The sequence below is a fragment of the Lytechinus variegatus genome, chromosome 1, assembly GCF_018143015.1.
Source record: "Lytechinus variegatus isolate NC3 chromosome 1, Lvar_3.0, whole genome shotgun sequence".
Classification (NCBI taxonomy): Eukaryota; Metazoa; Echinodermata; class Echinoidea; order Temnopleuroida; family Toxopneustidae; genus Lytechinus; species Lytechinus variegatus.
This window is the reverse complement of record NC_054740.1, coordinates 31,325,404-31,349,684: the sequence shown is the minus strand read 5'-3', so window position 1 is coordinate 31,349,684 and position 24,281 is coordinate 31,325,404. Positions and strand designations below refer to the sequence as shown.

The 24,281-nt window shown below is 36.8% G+C and overlaps 1 protein-coding gene across 1 annotated transcript; it reads right to left on the bottom strand.

Annotated features, from left to right (window-relative positions):
• Positions 1-12,804: 12,804 nt before the first annotated feature.
• LOC121406413 lies at positions 12,805-13,815 on the bottom strand. The gene has a single exon (XM_041597439.1). The coding sequence runs from the start codon at positions 13,812-13,814 to the stop codon at positions 13,128-13,130; it is 687 nt and encodes a 228-aa protein (XP_041453373.1). The 5' UTR covers position 13,815; the 3' UTR covers positions 12,805-13,127.
• Positions 13,816-24,281: the final 10,466 nt, after the last annotated feature.

Here is a 24,281-nt window from a genome sequence, read left to right as displayed (position 1 = left end):
AATTATATTTTTTATATGCTCATATTTTGTTGACTTTTCATTTAGTGTCACTAAGTTTAATTTTATGATTGTAAACAATGTTGATGGACTTCTCCTTAATTTTTAAAACTCCCTAAATACCGGTACTACAATTCTTGTTTTAGACATTGATATGAAATAGAGCCTGCTTATCATTTCATATGATCAAAATACACTCTATTTGAAGAAAGAAATTGGGCTGACGATAAACATTCATACAGTAGTTAAAGACTGCATTTTACATCATGTTACACACTGCAGTTGGCTACATAAGTAGTTTTTCATGTTTGCAGTGAAATTTGATGAAAAACATTAATAAATGAAAAGGAAGTTCTCATATGTGTAAAGTATTTTAAATACCATTCATGGGTGAAATATACTGATGTTTTATAGGTAGCACACCATGCTATTATTAGTACATGTATAAATAATGTGCTCTATTGTGAGTGAAGTTCAGAAGACAAAAGGTGGTTTCAAACCGCCCCGATTAAAAGAATCCCTGTTAAATTACGAGAACATTTTTAGGCTAAAGAATACCCATTAATTATTCCTTCATTCACACCGCCCCGAAACATACTCTTCGGGATAATAGTTACTGAAGTTACGGGCATGCGCAGTATGGTCTGATTAGCAGGCAAGGCATGAGATTCAAATCACTAGCTCAGCAGCCACCCACGGCACCCGCGCCCAACTACACGCTGGGCTAAAAGTTCCGGTAAATTGCTTTCGCATTGCCAAAATACCTGTGACCTTGGAAAATTCTCATAATTTTGACAAGTACCTACTATTTAGTGGGTATTTTCTTTCGGGGAGATTACGCTTAATTTGCTTTCACCTGGTATTTTCTGATCGGGGTAAATTTCCCGAACAGAAAATACCTGGAACTGACGAACTTCGAGGTGGTCTGAAACCACCTAATGTCAGCAATATGATAGCAGATATCAGGAATAGATGCTCCCCCCTTCCATAAATGTCCTCCTCTTTGCATAAATTTGCTGAAAATATTTACATCTTAATACATAGAGTAGAATTCACTGAGCAAAATGCCAAAAATTTCATCGAAATTGGATAACAAATGATAAAGTTATTGAAGTTTAAGATTTAGTAATATTTTGTGAAAAAAAGTCGTCATGAATATTCATTAGGTGGGCTGATGATGTCACATCTCCACTTCCCGTTTTCTTATGTTATTACATAAAATCATATTTTTTTCATTATTTCATACTTCTGTGAATAATACGTCTCCTTGTAATGAAATAAGTTGCAGCAATTAATATCTAATGCACTATTCAGTTGTCAATCCAATTTTTCTAGTTCTTGTGGAAAAAATTTGCATAAACCTAATTTCATATAATAAAATACAAAAGAACAAGTGGGGATGTGACATCATCAGCCCACCTAATGAATATTCGTGACGACTGTTTTCACAAAATATTGCTAAACTTTAAAATGCAATAACTTTGTTATTTGTTATCCGATTTCAATTAAATTTTCGGCATTTTGCTCAGTGAATTCTACTCTATTGCCCTTTTTACACAGGATTTTCTTAACCCCGGACTATCGCTAACCCCGTACTATCCTTAACCCCGTACTATTTTTTTTTCCTTTTCACACATGCCAAATTGTTATTACTAACCCCGGATAAGGAATGCTTGCTTTTTACACACGAAACTCGCTAACCCCGGACTAGTGGTTTTTGTCGATCATTCGTAGTACAAGTGCTTCACTCGTACACTTTTTACACACGCTACAATTTCCTTAACCCCGTACTATAGGTAGGGCCAAATTGCCATTTAGCCCCACCTATAGTACGGGGTTAAGCTTAGCCCACTTTCGTTTTACACATGCGATCTTAACCCCGTACTATTGCTCTTAGCACCGCAATTGGTGGGATAACCCTGCTTTTTTGCAGGGCCAAATAATCCCGTACTATAGTTGGGGTTAGCCCACTTTGCAAAAACGCTGTGTAAAACGAAAGTGGGCTAAGCTTAACCCCGTACTATAGGTGGGGCTAAATTGCCATTTAGACCCACCTTTACCCCACCAATAGTACGGGGTTAAGGAAATTTTAGCCTGTCTAAAAAGGGTATATGTATTAAGATATAAATATTTTCAGCCCGGACCATCCCTTTAAATGGTTTACTATACACCATGGTTTGACTGCCAATAAGAATAAATATTTTCATAAAATTTTGCAAAGTGCACTGTATACCATATCAGTGATTTTTAAAAATGCAATAGGATTGAAAACAGCTGTAAGATTTTGAACTGCTCGGTGCTGCTCCATCCCAAGTTTGCTCAATCTCAAGATTTTAGCCCGATCGACCCTCTTCGCGATTATCGCGAGATCAAGAAATCCCGTCTCCACCATCGCAAGAAGAGCGATTTCTGCTCGAGCGAGGCATCGATGCATTATGGTCTGACGCCGTGAATAAATAACCGCGAGTGCGCCTGCACCTACGAATTAGTGCAATAATTTGTAAAATAGCACGCTATTTTGCAAATAATCCCAAGTTGACTTGGGATTGCAATCTTGAGATTAATCCTACGAAATAGCGTGATAATTGTGTCTCCATTGCAAATAATCTTGAGATTGTTCACATCGGGATAATTTTACGGATCAGAAAAATAGCGCACTAATTTGAAAACTTTGGATGGTGCAGATGGCCCTTTTGATACCGTTGGTAAATTTGTCTGATATGTTGCTTTGTATGTCTGACATGAGATGAATCACCTCTGTAGCCTTGGGTCTGTAATCCACCATTAAAATCTGAACTTTGGAAAACCTGCCTCTTTATCTCATTTCCAACATTTTTTGACCTTGTACACCGAAGCCAGGTCAGGCTAGTTTGCAGGTATAAACTTTTATCAGTAGGTGGTTTCAAACCGCCTCGATCACAAGAATCCCCTGTTAAATTACGAGAACTTTTTAAGGCTAAAAAATACCCGTTAATTATTCCTGCATTCACACCGCCCCGAAACACATCCTTCGGGATAAGTTCCCGAAGTTACGAGCATGCGCAGTGTGGTCTGATAAGCAGGCAAGGCGGGAGATTCAAAATCACTAGCCCAGCAGCCACCCACGCTGCCGCGCCCAACGACACGCTGGGATAAAAGTTCCCGTAATTTGCTTTCACATCGCCAAAATACCTGCGACCTTGGAAAAATCCCCACGAAAGTTCTCGTAATTTCGTACCTACTATTTAGCGGGTATTTTCTTTCGGGGAAATTACGCGTAGTTTGCTTTCACATTACCAAAATACCTGGTATTTTCTGATCGGGGTAAATTTCCCGATCAGAGAATACCTGGAACTGGCGAACTTCGAGGCGGTCTGAAACCACCTATTGATGAATTTAATGTGTAAAAATTGGGGATTTCTCCTTTCTTCAAATAATAGCTCCACGTTCAAAAGCTGTTACTGAAAAAAAAGACCTTACTTATTTTACCACATGTAGCGATATAGGCTAGATTCAAATTATTTACATGTTGGTGAAAGTTTTGTGGTAGTATAAGTACATGTATGATTGTATGTACACCTACATGGTCAGTCTCAGTCTTATTCTGGGAATGCTCTGATAGCATTGTTCAGCTGGTCTAAATTTAGGGTAATTAATTTCTTCCAAGATCCTTTTGTATTGTATGGAGATTCTAATAGATTTATTTGGGGTGTTGTTACTTGTTCATTTAGTAGTAGAAGTAGTAGCAAAAGTAGAATTAGTACTTGTTGTAGTATACTGTATTAAAGTAGTCATAATACAGTAGTAGAAGCATTAGCCCAATCATAGGCGGCGGGAACGGGGGACATGTCCCCCTCTAATGAGGTGGGGGGGGATCTCCCCTAACTTTTTTGTTGATAACCTTTCTTTTTTTTGCTTGTCAAAAAATTTGGTGGTCCCCCCTAAAATTTTTGCCTTCCGCTGCCAATGAACCCAATGAAAGCGACGTCCATGAAACTACACATAGATTTCAAGTGCCTGTACACGATAGTTGTTATTCGGTGTGGATTGATACATTGTATGTATCAGGTCTGTGTTTGCAGACTAGATTGTAGATAAGATTATACAGGTATTATTTCTAGTTTGTGCTTGAGAGTTAATTTTAGTAACAGGATGACACCTGGTTTCCTGATGTCCTTAATGCAGACATCAGGTCCATGATCAAAGCTATTGTCAACTTCCCTACTGGCATCTAGACCCCGTTTCCATTACCTGACGTAGCCGGGTCTATTCTTTCTGCATGGAATCTCAGACCCCATTCCCAATATAATGTCTTGAATTGGTTTCCCTTTAAAACCAATTTACTGAACTTAGAAGATCACTTGGTAGTGTAGCCTACTCATGACCATGACCTGAATCAGTATTTAGAACTACTTCACATGAAGCGGTCTTGTTGCTATGGGAATGCTCTCATGGTGTGACATGTTTTGCGTGAAATTTGAAACAGCTGCGTAGACATTCTACAGTGTGGATTAGCCCTCTCAAAATGTGCTAAGATCAATCCTAGCGTGTCCTCACGCTAAGACAAGTTTAATAAAGCAAAGCAATCTTGAAAACGACATTGCGATGTGGCTTTCTGAACCAGCTTGGAAGAATGCTTCGACCGTTTCCATGACATGTTAAACTAGTTTCCACTATTAGTTTCACTAGTTTTAGGATGGTAATGACAATGGGGTCTGTGCTGGCATACTCAAGTCATGACCATCTTCCGAACTGGTTTTCAGAACTTCTTCACATGAAGTGGTCTTGTTGCTATCGAAACGCTCTTGTGGGGTCATATGTTTGTGTCAAATTTGGCATTGCAGCATTCGCATTCTATCCACTGTGTGTGGAGTAGCATGCCAAAAATCGCTTCCTGAAGAACAGTTGTGTCTTCACCTATGCTAAGCTAGTTTTAACAAGACCAAGCGGTCTTTAAAAACACATCGCGAGGTAGTTTTCCAAACTGTTCTGAAAGATCGCTTCTAGGATCACTTCGAGCATTCCCGTAATACATGTTAATAGTTTTAGGACTAATTAGAATGGGGTCTGATACTCGCTCAATGGCCATTGGTATGTTTGGGTGTGTCCTGCTGGCATCATGAACCTGTTCCCATTACCTGAGAAAGCCTGATCTTTTATGTATGCAGGAAGCCTAATAAATTTATGCGATGAGCCTGATAAATTGCTCTGCTTGTCATGCAAAATTTGAATTTTTGATGAATGAAAAAAAGGGAAAGATAGCCTTGAAAAATATTGTTTGCCTATTAGCTGACTACACTTATGCACATTATTTTACAAACTATTTTTGAAGTACTTTGGACATCAGTACATGTATACCTTGAGCACTCCCAGTAATAACACATAATGTGGAAGTTTAGTGTTGAGCACCACTTTGATAAAAATACTCTATTATGTTTACCATTAACATTCTGCCAATTTAAAGGACAAGTCCACCCCAACAAAAAAAAGTTATATTGAGTAAAAAGAGAAAAATCCAATGAGCATAATGCTGAAAATTTCATAAAAATCAGATGTAAATTTAAAATAAGAAATTTTGGTTAGTTTCACAGAACAGTTATATGCTCTTCCTGGTAGGTATTCAAATGAGTGGACTGATGACATCACTCATTTATTTTGTATTTCATTATATGAAATACAAAATATTTAGATTTTCTCTTCATTATCATGTGACAAAGTTTTATTCCTCCCTGAACATGTGGAACTCCATTTGTTTTATTAACATTTTTTGGTTCAGTCAAGTAACTCAAGTTGGTCATTATTGTAAATTGGTAAAAAATGAAATATTGTATTTTTAACAATATAAAACAAAGAAATAGTGAGTGAGACCATACCTTTATTTTTATGTACATTTTCAATGAAATTTTAAGCAATAATTCTGTTTAATTTTTCTTTATTAATGCAAATCAACATTTTTTGGGGGTGAACTTAACCTTTAATAACCAATATTGATGAGTAAAGCCTTTAAACTGATAAATGTGAATTATTGTGGCTTTTTTATTCAATTCATATTTTTATTCTAATATTTTGATTAAAGATCTTACAATGTTTATTGTTGTATTATTCGAGTCGGAAGTGACTGTATCACCACGTCGTATAGCCATTCATTTTTTTTATTATTGAATTTGACTGTTTGACAGATTTAGCACCCTTCTTTCTGTGTTAATGATTTTTTATTCATTCATATTTTTAAAAATAAATCAACATGCAGTTTATATACAGTGCATATCAAAGAGCTAAATTGTGTCTTGAAAGTTTCCTCCGCTTGAGAAATGGTTTTATATCATGGAGAAAAAAAACAATATGGGGACTGTAATTTGTTAAATTTTGACATTTTGATGTGTAAATTTTGATTTCAGATTGCAGTTTTCACACAACATTTGTTTTATGATTTTAGGACCTACTCTTTCACCTTTAATATAAATTCAACTTTGAATATGAATAATCTGTAGATTTTATAGGCCTTAATACAGGCTTGACAAGTTGGAAAGAGTCATATGTTTTCCAAAAATGTTATGATTTCAAAATTTTGTGATGAAAATATTAACAGAGTTTAAGAGAGTCCTATTGCTATCTCCCCTTCCGATTTCCATCTTTTCCTCTTTGTAATGTACATCTATTATTTTCTTTTCTTCCAGTAACCCACTCCCTCCTGCTCTCACGTCCTTTGCTCATGTATATGTCCCCGATAATTTATTCATACTTTTGAGCTTACACAGGGTTATGTTTAGAAAGGGTAGATGGCTCATCATACCTACATACAGCCATGTAGGCTGCATCAACCCGTGGGCTTCTCTCTTTATCCATCTCCCTTGCACATAATACATGCCCATGAATAAATGATACATGCCTTGGTTTGGATGCAGGTGCTAAAGTAGATTTTATATCCCGACGGTGGTGCAGCGACAGCACGCAATCGTCTCACCATCTTTTATTTCATTTCTGCTCTTTTTCTTACCATATAAATGTCATATTTTTATCATATTGTCTGTGACCCTCCATAGAGATGTTTGAGGTTTTACCAAGGTGATGTAGTCCTTTGGTGATGTGACTAATTGAACATTCACAAAAGGTTTATGCCTGACTTCTGGATCATTTACTCTCAGTGGAGAAAGACTTCACACTAGTTTTGTATATTCAGTCACACTATGGACCCTACAACAATTATAGAGTACACAGCAAAAACTGTGGTGTTAACCGGTGCACACAGAGGACTACACCAGTTATTTTACACTGGTGTTGAATTGAAAGAGTTAGTTTAGCACCTATAGGTGTTCTTACAGCATCCTTGGTTGTTACATTTACACCATTTGGTGTTGTGTTCAATCTCTAGGGTGTAATTTTAACACCTCAGGGTAGGGTCCTCTATTAACACCAACTAGTGTCAGTTTTAACACCACAGTTTTATGGTTTTACAGTGTAGAGACTGATTTTCTGTTTCAACAAATGGTCTTTCCCATTTCTGAAAATCTGTAATTCCTTTTCTACTTGATCTAAAAATGGAAATTCTGTTGTCACTGATAATGGGTGATTTCAAGTACTGTGTTGAAATCTGGTGTTGATGTTGGGACAACACCAACACCAGCTACAACACTGTACTTGAAATCACACTGGTGTTGGGATTGACCTTGGAAAATATGACGTATTTCCGGCAGTTTGTGTTGAGCTCTGGTGTTGAATGTCGTCTGCTGAACCGAGCATTACAGCAGTACAGCTGGTGTTGACGATCTACGTGCAATTTCCCTATTCACCAACACCAACCCCAGGGATTGGGAAAATCGTAATTTCCAGTTCGGTGTTGGTGTTGATGAACTGGAGTTCACGAACAGGAGGCAAACACGATGAAACACCCCCTTAAAATTATCTATTATAGTTACGATGAGCGCAAGTCATTAGAATTTTACAACATTTTAATGAAAAATAATATTTATGCTTTCTGATTATTGCAGTGATTTTAACCTGTGCATTCTGTATGATAAGATTTCACTGCAATTTCTTCCCGATTTCACTTTCGTCGTCGAGAATTTCTCGCGTAAAGTTGAGGAGCATGATCGGTTAAGGGTTCGCATTGAGGTGAAAAAATTTTGTTTAGGTACTTCTATCAAATTTGCTTTTAAAATAATCTTTGATATCTCAGGTTTCAAAAAACTTAGTTTCATGAAGATTGATGATTCCGAAAGTACCGGAATAGTCCATTTTATTCATGGGGGTGCTGCTACCTCTCATCACGGACGGACATTTCAACTCAAATTAAATTCACTCTAGTTTTATTGTTTTTAAAGTTACTCTAATTTGGTTTGGATGTTCTTGCACTCTGAACATTACTCTATTATCAGACATAATATAGTAGAAAAAAATTATTGGGAAGTAATTTTTTTTGGTAGGTGTTAACATTTCCATTTTGAAATTTCCGTCCGTGATGGAAAAAAAGTTGAAAAGTTTTTTTATTCTTTATCAGAATAGAAATAAAAAATAAAAAGGTGTAGAGGTATCTCTCTAAACACTGTACATCATTTTATTTGAACATAGCTGAAATCCATAAATTTTATCCATATCATAAACTCAATCAAAAATGATCACGGACGGACATTAATTTCATCACGGACGGACAAAGTTAATTCACTCAAATTCAATTCACTCTAGTTTTATTGTTTTCAAAGTTACTCCAATTTTTTTAATGGTCTTGCACTCTGAACATTAATCTATCATCAAACATAAATTAATAGGAAAAAAATATGGGAAGTAAACTTTCCTTGTAGATGTTAACATTTCTGTCCGTCCGTGATGAAATAAATGTCCGTCCGGGATCATTTTTATTAGGATAATGTCTATGGATTCAGCTTTTATTCTTTATCAGAATAGAAACAGAAATAAAATTGTGTAGAAGTATTTCACTGAACACTGTATATCATTTTATTTGAACATAGCTAAAATCCATACATTTTATGCATACAATAAATCAAAAAATGATCACGGACGGACATTTCATCACAGACGGACGAGTGAAATACTTGTGGAAAGATTCATATATGCAAATGAGAAACTTTGCTGAGCAGATTATGAATTTAATTTTAGCTTCTAATTGCAGTGAGAAGTGGCTCTGAGAATTATTCAGAAATCAAATGGAGTAACTACCTACAACTCGTCACATTTTTTTGGGTGATATCTTTGGGGCTATTATTGGGGCTATATTTTTGTCAGGAAAAATTGTTAAACATTATTGGAATGCAGATAGGGTTGGAAAGCTGCATGTACATGTATAAGCCAAAAAAGCAGGAAATAAAATAATGCAAGAACAAGTACAAAGCTGTAGATTTCATCAATTCAAGCTTGCAGAAAGTGATGGAGAAGTAGAATGCAATGCATAATCTGATATAGCAGAAAAATCATTTTTTCCATGTACAAACCTATGGATTCACAATGCTTCAAACAGAACATGAAAATTACATGAATACCTTTTTTTGAAGTCCATTATGGAGCTAATTTTAAGCAAATCGCTTAATATCTGCAGGGATGTAACTGGAGTTTTGTATAAAAACCTGAAAATGCGAAGCGGAGCGAGCGAAGCTCTCGCGCCTTACGGCGGGGGTCCAGGGGCAACGCCCCGGTGGGGGTGGGGGGCGAAGCCCCCCGAAGCCAGAGCATTATTGCACATTTGGGGCCACAGGAGAGGCCATTTCAGGGTTTAAATTGTAAAAAAAATTACCTTTTGTGTAGGTTTCTATAGACTCTTTCTTGCAGATGACAAGCTTGATTTACACGATGTACGGTACCATCCATTTTCAAGCGAGAACGAATTTAAAAGTACTGTCAAATTGCAAGTTACAATTCAAACAAATTCGCGAATTCTTGCACAAAAAATATTAAGCACCGTAAAAAAATGTAATGCTGATCCGATCTCTTCAATAACAAAATTATCCAAGCAATGTTTAAGCTGTTAATTCCGAGTTAAATCACAGTCCGAACGAGAGGTTGGCAAACAAAATATGTGCGGCACATGTGCATGTGTTTGTGTGTGGAAATTGCGATCCAGGGTTCACTTCCGCATTCAAGCCAACTCGCGACAGCTCGACCATCAGAATTTCAGACAGCGAGCGTTCTGTGCATTGAATACTGTAATTACGGTCAGTATACACTGTATACTGACCGTAACGTAATCAGAGCGAATTTCTCAGTAGCCGAGATGTCGCGATTCACGTGGCAAGCAAAGCACATGTCCAAAACACATTGGCGATCGATCGTCTTTTTTTAGAACGTGCCGATCGTGAAATTTCGAAGGGGCCGGGTTTTCCGGCAACTTTCGAGGGAGGGAAAACCGGAAAAGTTGAGATTTCATGAAAATACCGGAAATCCGGCAATTTCCGGAAAAGTTACATCACTGATATCTGGTAAACTGTGAAAATGCATAAAGCTTGCACTGCAGTGTTTAAAAGTTTTAATAAGCTTTGGATTGATATATTAATTTCAATTTTGGATTCGGTCAGTTCCTAAATACATGAGGGCTGTTGATATTATGGGGTGTCTCCACTTTGATATGTGCAAAAGATGGATTTAAAGAGAGTCCCCCAAAAGTGTTGATCCAACAAACAAGCATAAGGATCAGCGACCTGTTGATCTTTTCGATTTAGATTTTTTACCTTAAAAAACCCCTCTTTGCTCTTGGAAAATTAATGCCTGAAAATCATCATGATCATAAAAATACTTGTATCAATATATGATCATTGATCAACTAGCTGTTGATTTGGAACCTACAATGAGCAATCATATGTCTAGATTATACTGTGCGTCTAGCATAGAAAACAAGTTGCTATACATCTTAAATCAAGTTGCAGCAACTTGATTGTGCAACTAATAATGTTTGATAATATTAAGATATGTACAAATCATCAATACAATAGCATTTGTTTCCCCAAGAAAGTATTAAGAACTTCTTACAGGGTACTTCCAATGTATTTTGATTGTGTCCGTCCGGGATGTCCGTCCGTGATGGAAAATATTTGCAATTCTCTCAGAAGTTTGATATTGGTTAAGAATTCAATATGCTGAACATAGAAGCTAACATACCCGAGTGTTAGTTGCATTAACAATTATTGGTCCATGTTAAGCTGTTTAGATAGAAACAATAAAAATGTACAAAAATTCTAAAAACCACATTTCTATCATGTCCGTCCGTGATATGGCACATTTAGTGGATACCTATGTTTGTAGGTAACCATGGCAACAAACTTTTTTCATCATTCAGCATACTTTGTCCTACCCTTCACTACAAAACACAAAGGAACCTTGTTCATCTTATTCCTAATTTGTTACAAGCCTTCAAAACTTTCAAAATCTATCAAATGTCCGTCCATGATGAACCGATCACGCTCTGAGATGATCAGCAGCGCAGATGCGTGACATCATAGAATATCGATAACGCGATCGGTATCGCTCTTCTGAACTCAGCTCGGTGTTGGGGCTCAACCACATTGGTTCAGCTGCCTTTTCACGCTCTCAACACCAACACTGAGCACCGTACTTGAAATCACCCAATGTACACAGCAAAAACCTGAATTCCATTAATTTTTACATGATAAGTAAGAGAACCAAACGAAATCTCGAGTTTTATTAAATAGTAGGTCCATGGTCACACAAACAGGCAGCTGTACGTGATAGCAAAATAACAAATAAAAATCATGGAATAGTACACACTGCATCTTCATGTCCAGACTAATGAAAAAAGGCTGCCAAGCTCTGCATTAATGAAAAAAAAAGTTTTTGATCACTTCACTATTTTCTACTGCATCAAGTGGAATGAAATCCAAAAGTGTATTCAAGTCAAAATTACTGTGGGTGTAAAGTCTTATTTTTAATAGATATAATTAAAGGTCAAGTCCACCTCAGAAAAATGTTTATTTGAATCAAAGAAAAATTGAAGAAAAATCAGACAAGAAAAATACTGAAAAAAATTCATCAAAATCGGATTTAGAATAAGAAAGTTATGACATTTCAAAGTTTCGCTTATTTTCAACAAAATAGTTATATGAACGAGCCAGTTACATCCAAATGAGAGTCGATGATGTCACTCACTCACTATTTCTTTTGTCTTTTATTGTTTGAATTATACAATATTTCAATTTTTACGAATTTGATGATTAGGACCTCCTTACCTTAGCACAAAATGTTAAAATAATGGAATTCCATGTGTTCAGGGAGGAATGAAACTTCATTTTAAACTTCATTTCACATGGCAATGACGAGAAAATCAAAATATTTCATATTATAAAATACAAAAGAAATAGTGACTGAGTGATGTCATCAGTTCCCTCATTTGTATACCAACCGAGATGTGCATATAACTGTTTTGTGAAATGAAGCGAAACTTTAAAATGTCATAACTTTCTTATTTTACATCCGATTTTGATGAAATTTTCAGTGTTATGCTTGTTGAATTTTTCTCTTTTTATTCAAATCAAGTTTTTGTTGGGGTGGACTTGTCTTTAAGTATTTACTAAGAATAGAACAACATAATCATTCAACACAAATTCTCTAGTACATGTGTTCAAACATATCCAGTTTTCAGTAGCTAAATGAAATTTACCAGAAAGTGATGACATAATTGCCAACTTAACCTCTTTGAATTTTGAAAAAAAAAAGAATAATAGCTAACTATGCGAGATTATTTGATTTTCCATTGACCATTCCTAATTTCTGGAGAATTTCAGAGTATTTCTGAAATGAGCACACCATGGAACAGTTGCTTTTGATCCCTAACATATCTTGCATGCTGTATCCTGTAGTGATTCATAGAGGGTTCAACTACATGTACATGTAGTTTAGGTAAGGGAAATGCATTGATTTTGTATGCGAACTGTGCCGACTGAAATTCAGTCCTCTAGCAAACCTGGATTGGTAGTATGAAGAACTTTACTTATTTTGCCTCTCATGATGGTGGATGGATGGACATCTTGAGGAACAGACTAACATCAAAATAGCTGCCATATTTTTACCACACAAGGAAGTTTCAAATTCAACTAAAGGACGTCACTTGGCAAATGGAAATGATAATTAAAGCTATCCTAATTTCTGCTCAAATATTGCTCATAAGTTTATCTCTGCAAGTCCAGTATTATCTACAAATAGGCAAAGTATGCCAGCAACATTGAGATGACAAGAGCGATAAGGCTGATCCTTCCAACGAATGCTGAACATCTTAGCATTCCTGTGTATCCCTGCCTTACATCACCAAATGTGAGACAATAGCAGTTATTGGTTGCACTGACATCAGTGTAAGAAGCTCCCAAAGCCTTTGAAATCTCGACACAGACATAGCCTCCTTGATACGTTGAGCACATATGGGAAGAAACATTGATCATGGTGTGGACATTCTCGATGACAATAGTTTCTCCAGCTGCAATCCCAACATTGATGTTAGTGGCTGATGTCAGCAGAGGGGTTATGTCCTGGGTTGTTGCCCCTCTTGCTAATGGATTGGAATTGTCACTCACCTTGAGGAGGAGGTCGTAGAGGTCGGAGCCAGATGCAGTTATGTCAGTTCCTCCAGCGTTCTTTATGGTAACATTGTAGGTGATGATGTTGTCAACATCCAGTGTGAATTCAGTGAAGTCATTGGTGATAACAAGACCAAATGCTTGAATATCTGAAGGATCTGAATGGCCATCAGTCAGCACATCAGTGGCATTCCCAGTGACATCAGTGAAGATGGATTCTGTTCCTGAGCCATCCCCAGAACCTTCTTGACAGTCAGATAAGCTGATGAATACAACAGAGAGAAACACCAGTATGGTGAGGCCGGCCATTTTTAGGATTTTTTTCTGGCGTAGAATAACAAAAATCACTCTTTGAGTTGTACCGTCAGTGGCACGTCTTTGGCCGTTCTTGGTTTAGTCATGGATCTTCAATTTAGATGGCAGATCGGTCATTGTTCTTCATTGTCTTTTCTTCCGTTATGGACAAACCTTGATAATCATGTGTCAGTCATGTCATATATGTGATGAAGATGTTGGAGAAGATTTCCCAGTGAACAGTGTACACCTGTATAGGATGCTGAGGAATGGCAGAACTGGCGTTTGATATGCGATTTATCATCCTCGTTGTAGTATTAATATTTTAAAGGTTCCACTACATAAACAAATTATCGTTCTCATGATAGATGAAGCGTTACTGTGCATTTACATGCGTCGTTATGGTAATGGAAATATAATGGAACTGGACTTGATTAATAGGTTTCTATTGAAATTGACTTTGGTTGACCAGCAATGCAGGTAAAATAAATTCATATTTCTTAGATAATTTATTCATTGGTTGATGATGATTATGATAATAATAGACATTTGTATAGCGCCAACTGCCAAGCGTATTTCAAAATTATCTGTCTCTAGGTGCACTGTTATTATTACCTGGCTTTAGTTTTGGCTGTTTTTCAGTGCTCCTTAATGTAGGAAACGATCCTACCTATTCATCTCAAGCAGTTTAAATACTGCAAAGAGAGAAGAAAAAATATTGTTGAAGGAAAGTTTACTTTAAACCTACGACTCTCTATTTGGAACACAACATTTCAATCCCTTTATATAAAGTTGATTATTACTCTCTTGGAAAAATTTGATTTTTTTTTCATTGAATAGGGTTCTTTGAGCACATCTTTACAAATTGGTTGGATTTGAGAAAAATTTATCCGATTATGTCTTGAATTGGTTTGAGATCAAAAAATAAAAATTGAATATATTTTTACTTTTATGTGGCACCCAACCAAAATCAATTTTCCTTTAAAATGCCAAAATAAAAGTAAAACACAATTTTGATTACAACCTAACTGCTTAGGGCATGTACTTTCATATGATTTGGAATAATGACATATATACTGTATGTGTACTTTATTTATTTTTTTTGGTGGGGGGGGGGACTGGGGTGTAGCTTAATTTATTGAAAACGGTGTTTCAAAGGGTGGGGTCCATGTTAATTGGAAGTTCAGGTATAACAATACATGTTTTCTGGATGAGTTTCATTTGAATTCTGCAATTTTAAGGGTTTCTGATCAATTCTTAGACTTGTTGGACCAAGTCTGAAATTAGACATAGACACTGTTCTCATTATACTTTTTAAAACCAGTTTATCGAAAATCGGTTCAGGAAACCAGTTTGGAAGATCGCTTTGCTAGCGTTCCCATTTGATCAGCCAAAAGTGGTTTTCAAAACCACTTCACTTAAAGTGGTCTTGATGCTTTGGAAACGCTCTCAGTAGGAACAACATGTTTTAAGCGAATTCGAAACTGCAGGGTAGACATTCTACACACAGTGTGTGGAGAAGCGCGCTCGAAATGTGTGAAGATCGCTTCCTAAAGAACGGTTGTGTCCTCAGTTACACTAAAACCAGTTCAATGAGGCCAAGCGATCTTGAAAACTACATCGCAAGGTGGTTTTCCGAACCGGTTCGAAAGACTGCTTCCAAGTCCTCTTCGACCGTTTTCATTAAACGTAAGATTTTCCACTTCAAGCTAGTTTCCAGTATACTAATTTTAGTACAGTAGTGAGAACGGTGTCAAACATCAAAGCAACATTGAGTCTGGTGTATAAATTGGATCATCTACATGGCCAACATGTATCTCAAGACTCTTGATATATACATGTAGGTATAAATCACATATTGATTCAATAGATGGGGAACTCCCCTTAATCATTTAGGCCTATGTATGTTTGTATATACCAGCCTAGCTATGGCAACAGGTTTGTAGTATCTTCACCAACAGGCGAGTGGGCAGGGGGTGTGTACTTTGATACTCTGTCTGATTCCATACTTAATGTTCAGATGGTCTACAAGCAGTTGGTCTATATCTCTGATACTTGTAGTCTAGGTCCACATGGGTTGCACCCATTTTGATCCAATTGCCATTTGGTCTTTAGTTAGACTTGTGAATTTTTTGTGATGAATGTCTATGCATGTGTAGTGATTTGATATTGCTTTTCTGGAACATTCATGAAGCCTACAACACACACAGAGGTAGCCAAGGTCCACTACAAATTTCAATGCCGAACGGTGATAGATTTTTACTTATATGCATGAAACCAGAGTAACTTCTCAGTTCTTGAACATAAACCACAGTCTTAGTTTTTATTTGTACTTATTTTTCTTCAAACACGTACCCCGAACAATCACTAGTTTATAAATCAGTTGAACTCTGCATCTCACACCCCTTTCAAAAAACCCAATTTGCCGCTAGTAGCAGCATAATTTGGTCGTAAAATTGGAGGAGGACCAGAGTTATCCGCATTATTTTGATGCTGCTATTATCCGCATAATAGCAGCATCGGGACAAGATTTTGAGTTTATGAACGCATTTCCAAATAATGCGGATAATTGCCATGGTGCGGTCACAAGGTCACCCTTTTCCAACACAACCGCATATCGGAGGGGGCGTGTCCAGTTGTCATGACGATTATCCGCCTTTTTCAGGACGGGCGCTCGTAAAAATAATGCGGCTTAATTTCGGAGTTTGTGAACGCAATTTTTATTGTCTCACCTGCGAAGCAGAGTGAGACTATAGGCGCCGCTTTTCCGACGGCGGCGGCGACGGCGGCGGCGTCAACATCAAATCTTAACCTGAGGTTAAGTTTTTGAAATGACATCATAACTTAGAAAGTATATGGACCTAGTTCATGAAACTTGGCCATAAGGTTAATCAAGTATTACTGAACATCCTATTAAAGTTTCATGTCACATGACCAAGGTCAAAGGTCATTTAGGGTCAATGAACTTAGACCATGTTGGAGGAATCAACATCGAAATCTTAACCTGAGGTTAAGTTTTTGAAATGTCATCATAACTTGGAAAATATATGGACCTAGTTCATGAAACTTGGACATAAGGTTAATCAAGTATCACTGAATATCCTGCATGAGTTTCACGTCACATGACCAAGGTCAAAGGTCATTTAGGGTCAATGAACTTTGGCCGAATTGGGGATATCTGTTGAATTCCCATCATAACTTTGAAAGTTTATGGATATGATTCATGAAACTTGGCCATAATAGTAATCAAGCATCACTGAATATTTTGTGCAAGTTTCAGGTCTCATGATTAAGGTCAAAGGTCATTTAGGGTCAATGAACTTTGGCCGAATCGGGGGTATCTGTTGAATTACCATCATAACTTTGAAAGTTTATTAGTCTAGTTCATTAAACTTGGACATATGAGTAATCAAATATCACTGAACATCCTGTGCGCGTTTCAGGTCACATGACCAAGGTCAAAGGTCAATGAACTTTGGCCGAATTGGGTTTATCTGTTGAATTACCATCAAAACTATGAAAGTTAATGGATTTTATTCATGAAACTTGTACATAAGAGTAATCAAGTATCACTGAACATCCTGTGCGAGTTTCAGGTCACATGATCAAGGTCAAAGGTCATGTATGGTCAATGAACTTTGGCCATGTTGGGGTTTTTTGTTGAATAACCATCATATCTCTCTAAGTTTATTGGTCTCGTTCATAAAAAGTGGACATAAGAGTAACCATGTATCACTGAACATCTTGTGCGAGTTAGAGTAGTATTCAAAGTCAGCACTGCTGCTATATTGAACCGCGTGATGCAGGTGAGACGGCCAGAGGCATTCCACTTGTTGAATTATCCGCATTACTCTTAGGCGGCTAATTGGAGGATAGGTTTATGAAAAGAGTATCAATTAGTCTAATATCAATAGCCTTGTATGTAACCAATTACAGACAAGTCACATGACTTTGTAACCCAAAAGCAATGACATGTCATCTAGGGCAAATATTGACTGCATCAATTGCATGTATATGTTTGGATATTAAAACGATCCAAGGTACATGTAGAAGTGGTTAGAGAAAAATATTTCAATCAATATTCAATATTCTCGTTAACCATTGTACACAATGTCTGTGATCTCACTCAGAATCACAGAAAATCTCACGCATAGCTGATCTTTGAACTTGGCATCTCTATAAAGACGAAATAAATAAATAAAAGTCGTGAAAGAAATGAGGAGCAATAAATAGGATATAGTATCATAATAAAAGTTACAGCTCAGATCCCAGGGAATTGCTTATCATATTTTATGTATGTATGTGTCCATGTTTATTTTGGTCTTGCTTCTTGTTTCCCCGAAAGGTCAATTGTAGATATTGGGGCACCCTATTGGTCCCATCAGTGCTTATATAGCCATCCATCAGCCTAATTTGATTTCACTAGCCAAGGGATGTCCCCATTCCCTTCCAGAGATGAGAGTGGTTGAGAGACATCCATAGAGAAGGGGGTGGGGGAGATCTTGGCCTCGTCTAAATACATAGAGCTATCATTATTCCGATCAACCGCAACTATGGAAAGCCAGCATTGTCAACATCTAAACTACATGCTTGTTCAAAAGATTTTCTCACCATGATGTATATTCATACATTCGTAATTTTTTTAAAGTTTCAGGGTGTTTCTCTTTGTGGACAATGTGCAAATTTCCTGTACAAAAAAATTGACATATTTCCTTACAGTTGTGGTCGATCGGATCAATCGTAACTCTTTGTAAGACGTGGCCCTGATAAGGAAATAATGGAAGAATAAAGAACAATTTGGCAGTAATCCCAGCAATAATAGTACACAGCAAACCTGCTCTTGAAAATTGTACACAGTGTTGTTTTCTATATGAACCATACACAGTTGTTGTTTAAACAGTTTAAACAACCATGATTAATTTTTATGATTGATTTAAATAATTTTAGAGGTTGTAAAATCCTACAGCAAGCATATTTTTTGTTACAACATAACGTGCAATCACTTTGAACTCCTACCCCCCCCCCCACATAACATTCTCATGATCAGAGCCAAACTCTATCTTTAAACACCAATCATTCTCCCTTTTTCCTTCCACTGAGGAAATCCATCCATCTTTCATCGCACCTGTTGTCTGCTCTCTTGTTCCACTAATCAATTCCAAATGTAATAATGAATCAATACATTGGGTCAAGTTTATCACTTTGGACTCCGCCCCCTCCATCCCCTCCTTTTATTTCATACTCAAAATCAAAACCAGACTTTTGATCAAGTTTGAGAATATATCCCTGCAATTCCTCTCTCCTTTGACAATTTCTACCAATATTTTAAAGTCTGTCTAAAGCTTTGGAGGTGTTGGTAAACTTTCAATTTATGAATTAGATCTATATGTATATATTGAACTATCTAAAACTCCAATCATAAATAAGTGCAGTGCATGGTTGTTTAATCTGTTTTCATCTGTTAACTCTTTGTGAAAATTTAAAATTCAATTTGGATGTGAAACTCTGTAATATATTTCTTCTAAAAATGGCAGTTTGAGCAAAGATATCTTAGAAGTTTAGTGATTGAATATCAGAAAGCTACATACAATATACTAGGGAATTCATTCTTACCCCCAATTCATGCTTGAGAAGTTGTTGTATAGCAGGAAAGAAAGAAAACAGAGGTATTTTCAAATTTGATTAGACACCTGACCAGTGACCAAAATATTCTTTTTTTTTCACCTAAAATCATTGAATTAATATTTTCTTAATTTCATATTCTCCACATTATAACTGTTCAAGAACATACACCTATGACTGCCTACATGATCTACATGTAGCAATGAATTGAAATGTGGGCATGGTGCTGAAATTGGAAGTCTTCTATTATAAAACATTCTAAAATTCATTGTTTTGCAGGCATAATGACATGAATTACACTTTCCTGTACCATGATTTTAACAGAGCAGGTTGAGATGAGGTGGAGCTGAGCTCACCCTGGATGATATGCATTCCAGACACCATCCTTGGGCTAACAAATGTCAACACTGGGATATAAATAGAAGCCCCCAGACTGGGCACAGTTGGTAGCATAGCATATCCCATCCAGACCAGCAATCTGATGATGATTGTCTGTGACGAAAGGTTTTGACTTTTTATGATTAATGTGCATTTTATCCCTCCATAAAGGGTTGGGGAAAAAATTCACAGGGAAAAATGTAGGGTTTTAATCAAATCAATTTGCTCATACTAGTATTGTGGATCAGTGGATAAGTCCCCAGAATGTAAGTAACAAGGTCCACAGTTCACATCTGCCACTCCCTATTCAGTCAATAAATGGCTATCTGTCTGGATTTATAAGTAAAACAATATTGGTAAAGGACTTAAGTAAAGTTATTAGCACATGTAAATTTTATGCAATGAAGTTTAAAAATTAGCATTAATATCAGCTTTATAATAGGAGCTGAAGATAGATTGAAACCAAATATTTATCACTAGGGTCTCACAGCTGTAGACTATCATGGACCCCCCCACTAAAAAAAACCTCACAGACAGTGAGCTCAAGAGACCAAGCATGACCTTAGAGTGTCCTTACTGGGTAAACAAAATGAGTCATACTAGAGATAAGACTTGTACCAAAACTTCCAGTGTAAAAACATGTCTTGTTTCTAAACTCATCAAGCCCATAGGCGGATCCAGGGGGGGGCCCGAGGGGCCCGGGCCCCCCCTATTGGCGGAGCAAAAAAAGAAAAAAAAGGGGGGGAGGAAAAATGAAAAAGGGAAAAGAGAGGAGAAAAGAAGGAAGGCAAGCATAACAGGAGGAAGATGAGTGAATAAAATAAGATAAGGGGAAGACTTGGAAATTAATTTTTTTTTAATCTTTCATGTCGGGATATAAAATTTTCGCTCGCGCTTTGCGCTCGAATTGCCTTTTAGGTGATATCTTGCTCAATATGGACCTTAAAATATCAAATTCTGAAGTCAATATACAAAACATATTTCAGCTGGGAAATTGAACTTTCATTATTTTGTTTTATTTACAAATTGATTTTTTAAAAGTGTAAAAATTTCTGTTTTATGGTCTGAATATTACCAATTTCTGCTTGTGCTGCGCGCTCACAAAATTTGATTTGTCAGTTACCTATTATATTCCTGTATTCCATGAAGTTCTCAAAATATCCCTATTTAGGTCAAATTGTCAAAACGTATCAGCTAGCGCTGCACGCTTGCATTTTGATTAGTGAGTTATGTATATCTCAATATTAATTCTAAAACAAACTACTTAAAATCACCATTTGATGACAATCATAAATTTTTGCTCGAGATTTGCGCTCGCATTGATAGATTTTAAACTCATGCATCTTATGCATAATTACAAAAGTGCTTTAAATGTCCAGTTTTCAGGCCATAATATTAATAGATTTTGCGCTCTCATGCTTAGGAAGAGAAATAGGAAGATAGTCATCATTTTCTTATGATGACATAATGTCCTTATAGAATATCCCGGTCCTATGTCAAAACTCAAAGCAACAATAATTGAAAATATCAGCTCCGTTTTAACTGTTATCCCTTTTCACCTCACAATTTTTCCACAAAGCGCTTGCAATACAGAGCTTAAAGTGACCCCTTTTCAGATCTGAATATCATATATTTTTAGCTCGCGCTCTGCGCTCGCTTTATTGATTTTCATGGTAAAAAAAGGTATTTAGAGTACCCAAATTCTAGGTCGAATATCTCAAACACACGTTTATTCAGATACGCAGCTAGTTCTCCATTCAAATAATTATCCAGTTTCAGATAACAATATAAAAAAATTGTCTGCTCGCGCTTTGTGCTCGCATTATTAATGTGTGAAAATTTCCAATAGCTTAACCTTTTCATGATTTACAAAACATGAATAGAGTGTCCAGAATTTTTTCCGCTCGCGCTTCGCGCTCGCATCAATAATGTTCAGTTTGTGTCTTATCCTTTCCACGATTACAAAAAGTGCTTAAAATTTCCATTATTCAGGTAGAAATGTCAAAAATTTTCAGCTCGCGCTTCGCGCTCGCAATATTTGAATGTTGAAATAAAATGTAACGTCTTCATGGCTAAGTTCAAGCAGTCCATAACAAATACGTTTTCGATCAGCTCAAAACGTATATAAAAATTTTCCGCTCGCGCTATGCGCTCGCATTATTAATGTAAGCAAGATCCCCACTTCCTCATCCTTTTCATGATTTACAAAACTTGAATAGAGTGTCTCGTTCAGTAGGTCTAAATCACGAAATTTTTTGCTCACGCTTCGCGCTCGCACCAATCGTTTAGTTATATACCTATTATGTTAAGTTACAAAAGTGCTTAGAATTTCCATTCCTTAGGTAAACATGTCAAAAAATTTCAGCTCGCGCTTCGCGCTCGCATTATTTGATTTTTTAAAATATGTAACATCTTCATGGCTAACTGCAAGCAAGTCCTTAACAGTACCTTTTCCATCAGTTCATTTCTGCTCGCGCTTCACGTTTGTAAAAATTATTCACTTGCATACTTATCTTTTTTCAGGATTGCCCAGAATGTTCAAAACTTTTAGAAAAAAGTACATAAGATTCCCCAAAAAAAATAGCTCGCGCTTCGCGCTCGCATTATATAAATAATGATTATGGTATTATACATTTATGTTTATTCATAAGAATAAAGCAAAGAAGTGACTAATAGGACTACCCCTTTAAAGAAACCCAAAATCCCGGCAGATATCATATTCGAGTGGCCGATCGGGGAAAATATGGCTGAAAAAAAATTCCGGGCCCCCCCTATTGGCGAAGTCTGGATCCGCCCCTGAAGCCTATAGTATGAGTAAGGGCTACCTTACCATGGGGTAGGGAGACCTCCATGCTCCAACCCTATTGTTCCTACCCCATAAGAAGATGGAATCAGACTTGAATTATGTTTCATATATATACATAATGATAATAATATAGGTATATTTACCCAGGGAAGCTACTTCAGATCTGAAAACTGTTCTCCCAGTGGGCCCTGCTATTATTATTACCCCGGCTTTAGCTGGGCTGCCTAGGCGCTCAAAGCATTCAAGGAATTTCTTCCTACCAGGTACCCATTCACCTCACCTGGGTTGAGTGCAGCAGAGTGTGGAATAAGTTTCTTGCTGAAGGAAATTACGCTATGGCTGGGAATCGAACCCACGGCCCTCTGTTTCAAAGTCAGAAGACTAATCCACTGGGCCACAACACTCCATGAGGCGAGTTCTAATACCTCCATGTTCATATTATTAAGATATGAAGGAGGTTATGGATGGTTGAAACATGTGAAAGGTAATGAAGCGTTGGGAGTGACAGAAGGGTTGAGTATCAGTAGGCCTAATTGGTTTACACCCACTTTACTCTCCATTTGGTTTTATCCCACTTGGTCTAATCCTAATTCATCTAAAGTACAACTAGTTTGTCTACTAACCATTTGGTATAATTGCCAGTTAGCCCATTTACCACTGAGCTGGTTCATGAGCTCCTCAGCAATTGCAAAAGAAAGAGCTTCTAGAAATGTGGATATGAGAGAGACAATGTTTGCCAGTCAAAGCCACAAGAAATGCAGACTTGTTGAGGCATCAAGATTTGCTTGTATGACCTTATTTAATACAATAAAATGCAAAGCAACTCAAATGTTGCTGAAGGTTTGAGCTCAATATAATGTTGTGTAGTGAGTTAGTGACCAGTCCTTCAGAATGTTATTAATATTCTGTTTGTTTTCTCAGAGCTATTTTCTTATGAATCCAGCAGTGTTTTCACACCTCCCAAATCAGGAAAATGCATGTAATGTGATGTTAAAAAAAATTGTTTGCATTTTTCATGAAGAAGAATAAACATTCTAATTGATTGCATACTTTCTTGCAAAATTATTTTAGTTTGTTTGTTTTTATATATGTACCTATGAGAGGGATCCTCATTTTAGGATAACATTCACATCAGCTACATAACTAATGTGAAATTAACAGGTATTTTTCCTGCTCAGGGAGGTGTAGAAGCTCCTATCTCAATTTGGACAAGATAGGCTGTGGCCTTGCTAGTGGGCAAATGCAATGAAATTCTGTGTAGAATTCCCTGAACAAACCTGAAATTCTGAATTTCATTTTGAGTTGAATTGAAACCTGATCCCGCGAAGCTGGTGCATAATGCATCATTTTAATCTTTTCTCTCAGTTTGTGGTAATGATGGTTGCTTGAATGGTATTATCAGCTTGGAAGGATTAGATGTTGGAATTGAGAATGAAAAAAAGGATCATAGTTTTCCCTACGATTGCACACCCATTATATCATGATTCCCTAGCTCCCCCCCCCCTCTATCTCTCTTTCACCCACTCAGTTTTTATTTTCCTATGAAGAGTAAAGTCAATACTAGTTTCAGTCATTTTTTTTTAAACTCAAGCAGCTGAGCAACATCAGTGCCGTCCATACCTCATGCTTGGTTCAAATTGCTTGTACATGTATAGTATCTTACCTTGTCCATTACT

Coding starts and splice junctions, on each gene's coding strand:
- LOC121406413 (XM_041597439.1), bottom strand. CDS start 13,814: ATGGCCGGCCTCACCATACTGGTGTTTCTCTCTGTTGTATTCATCAGC.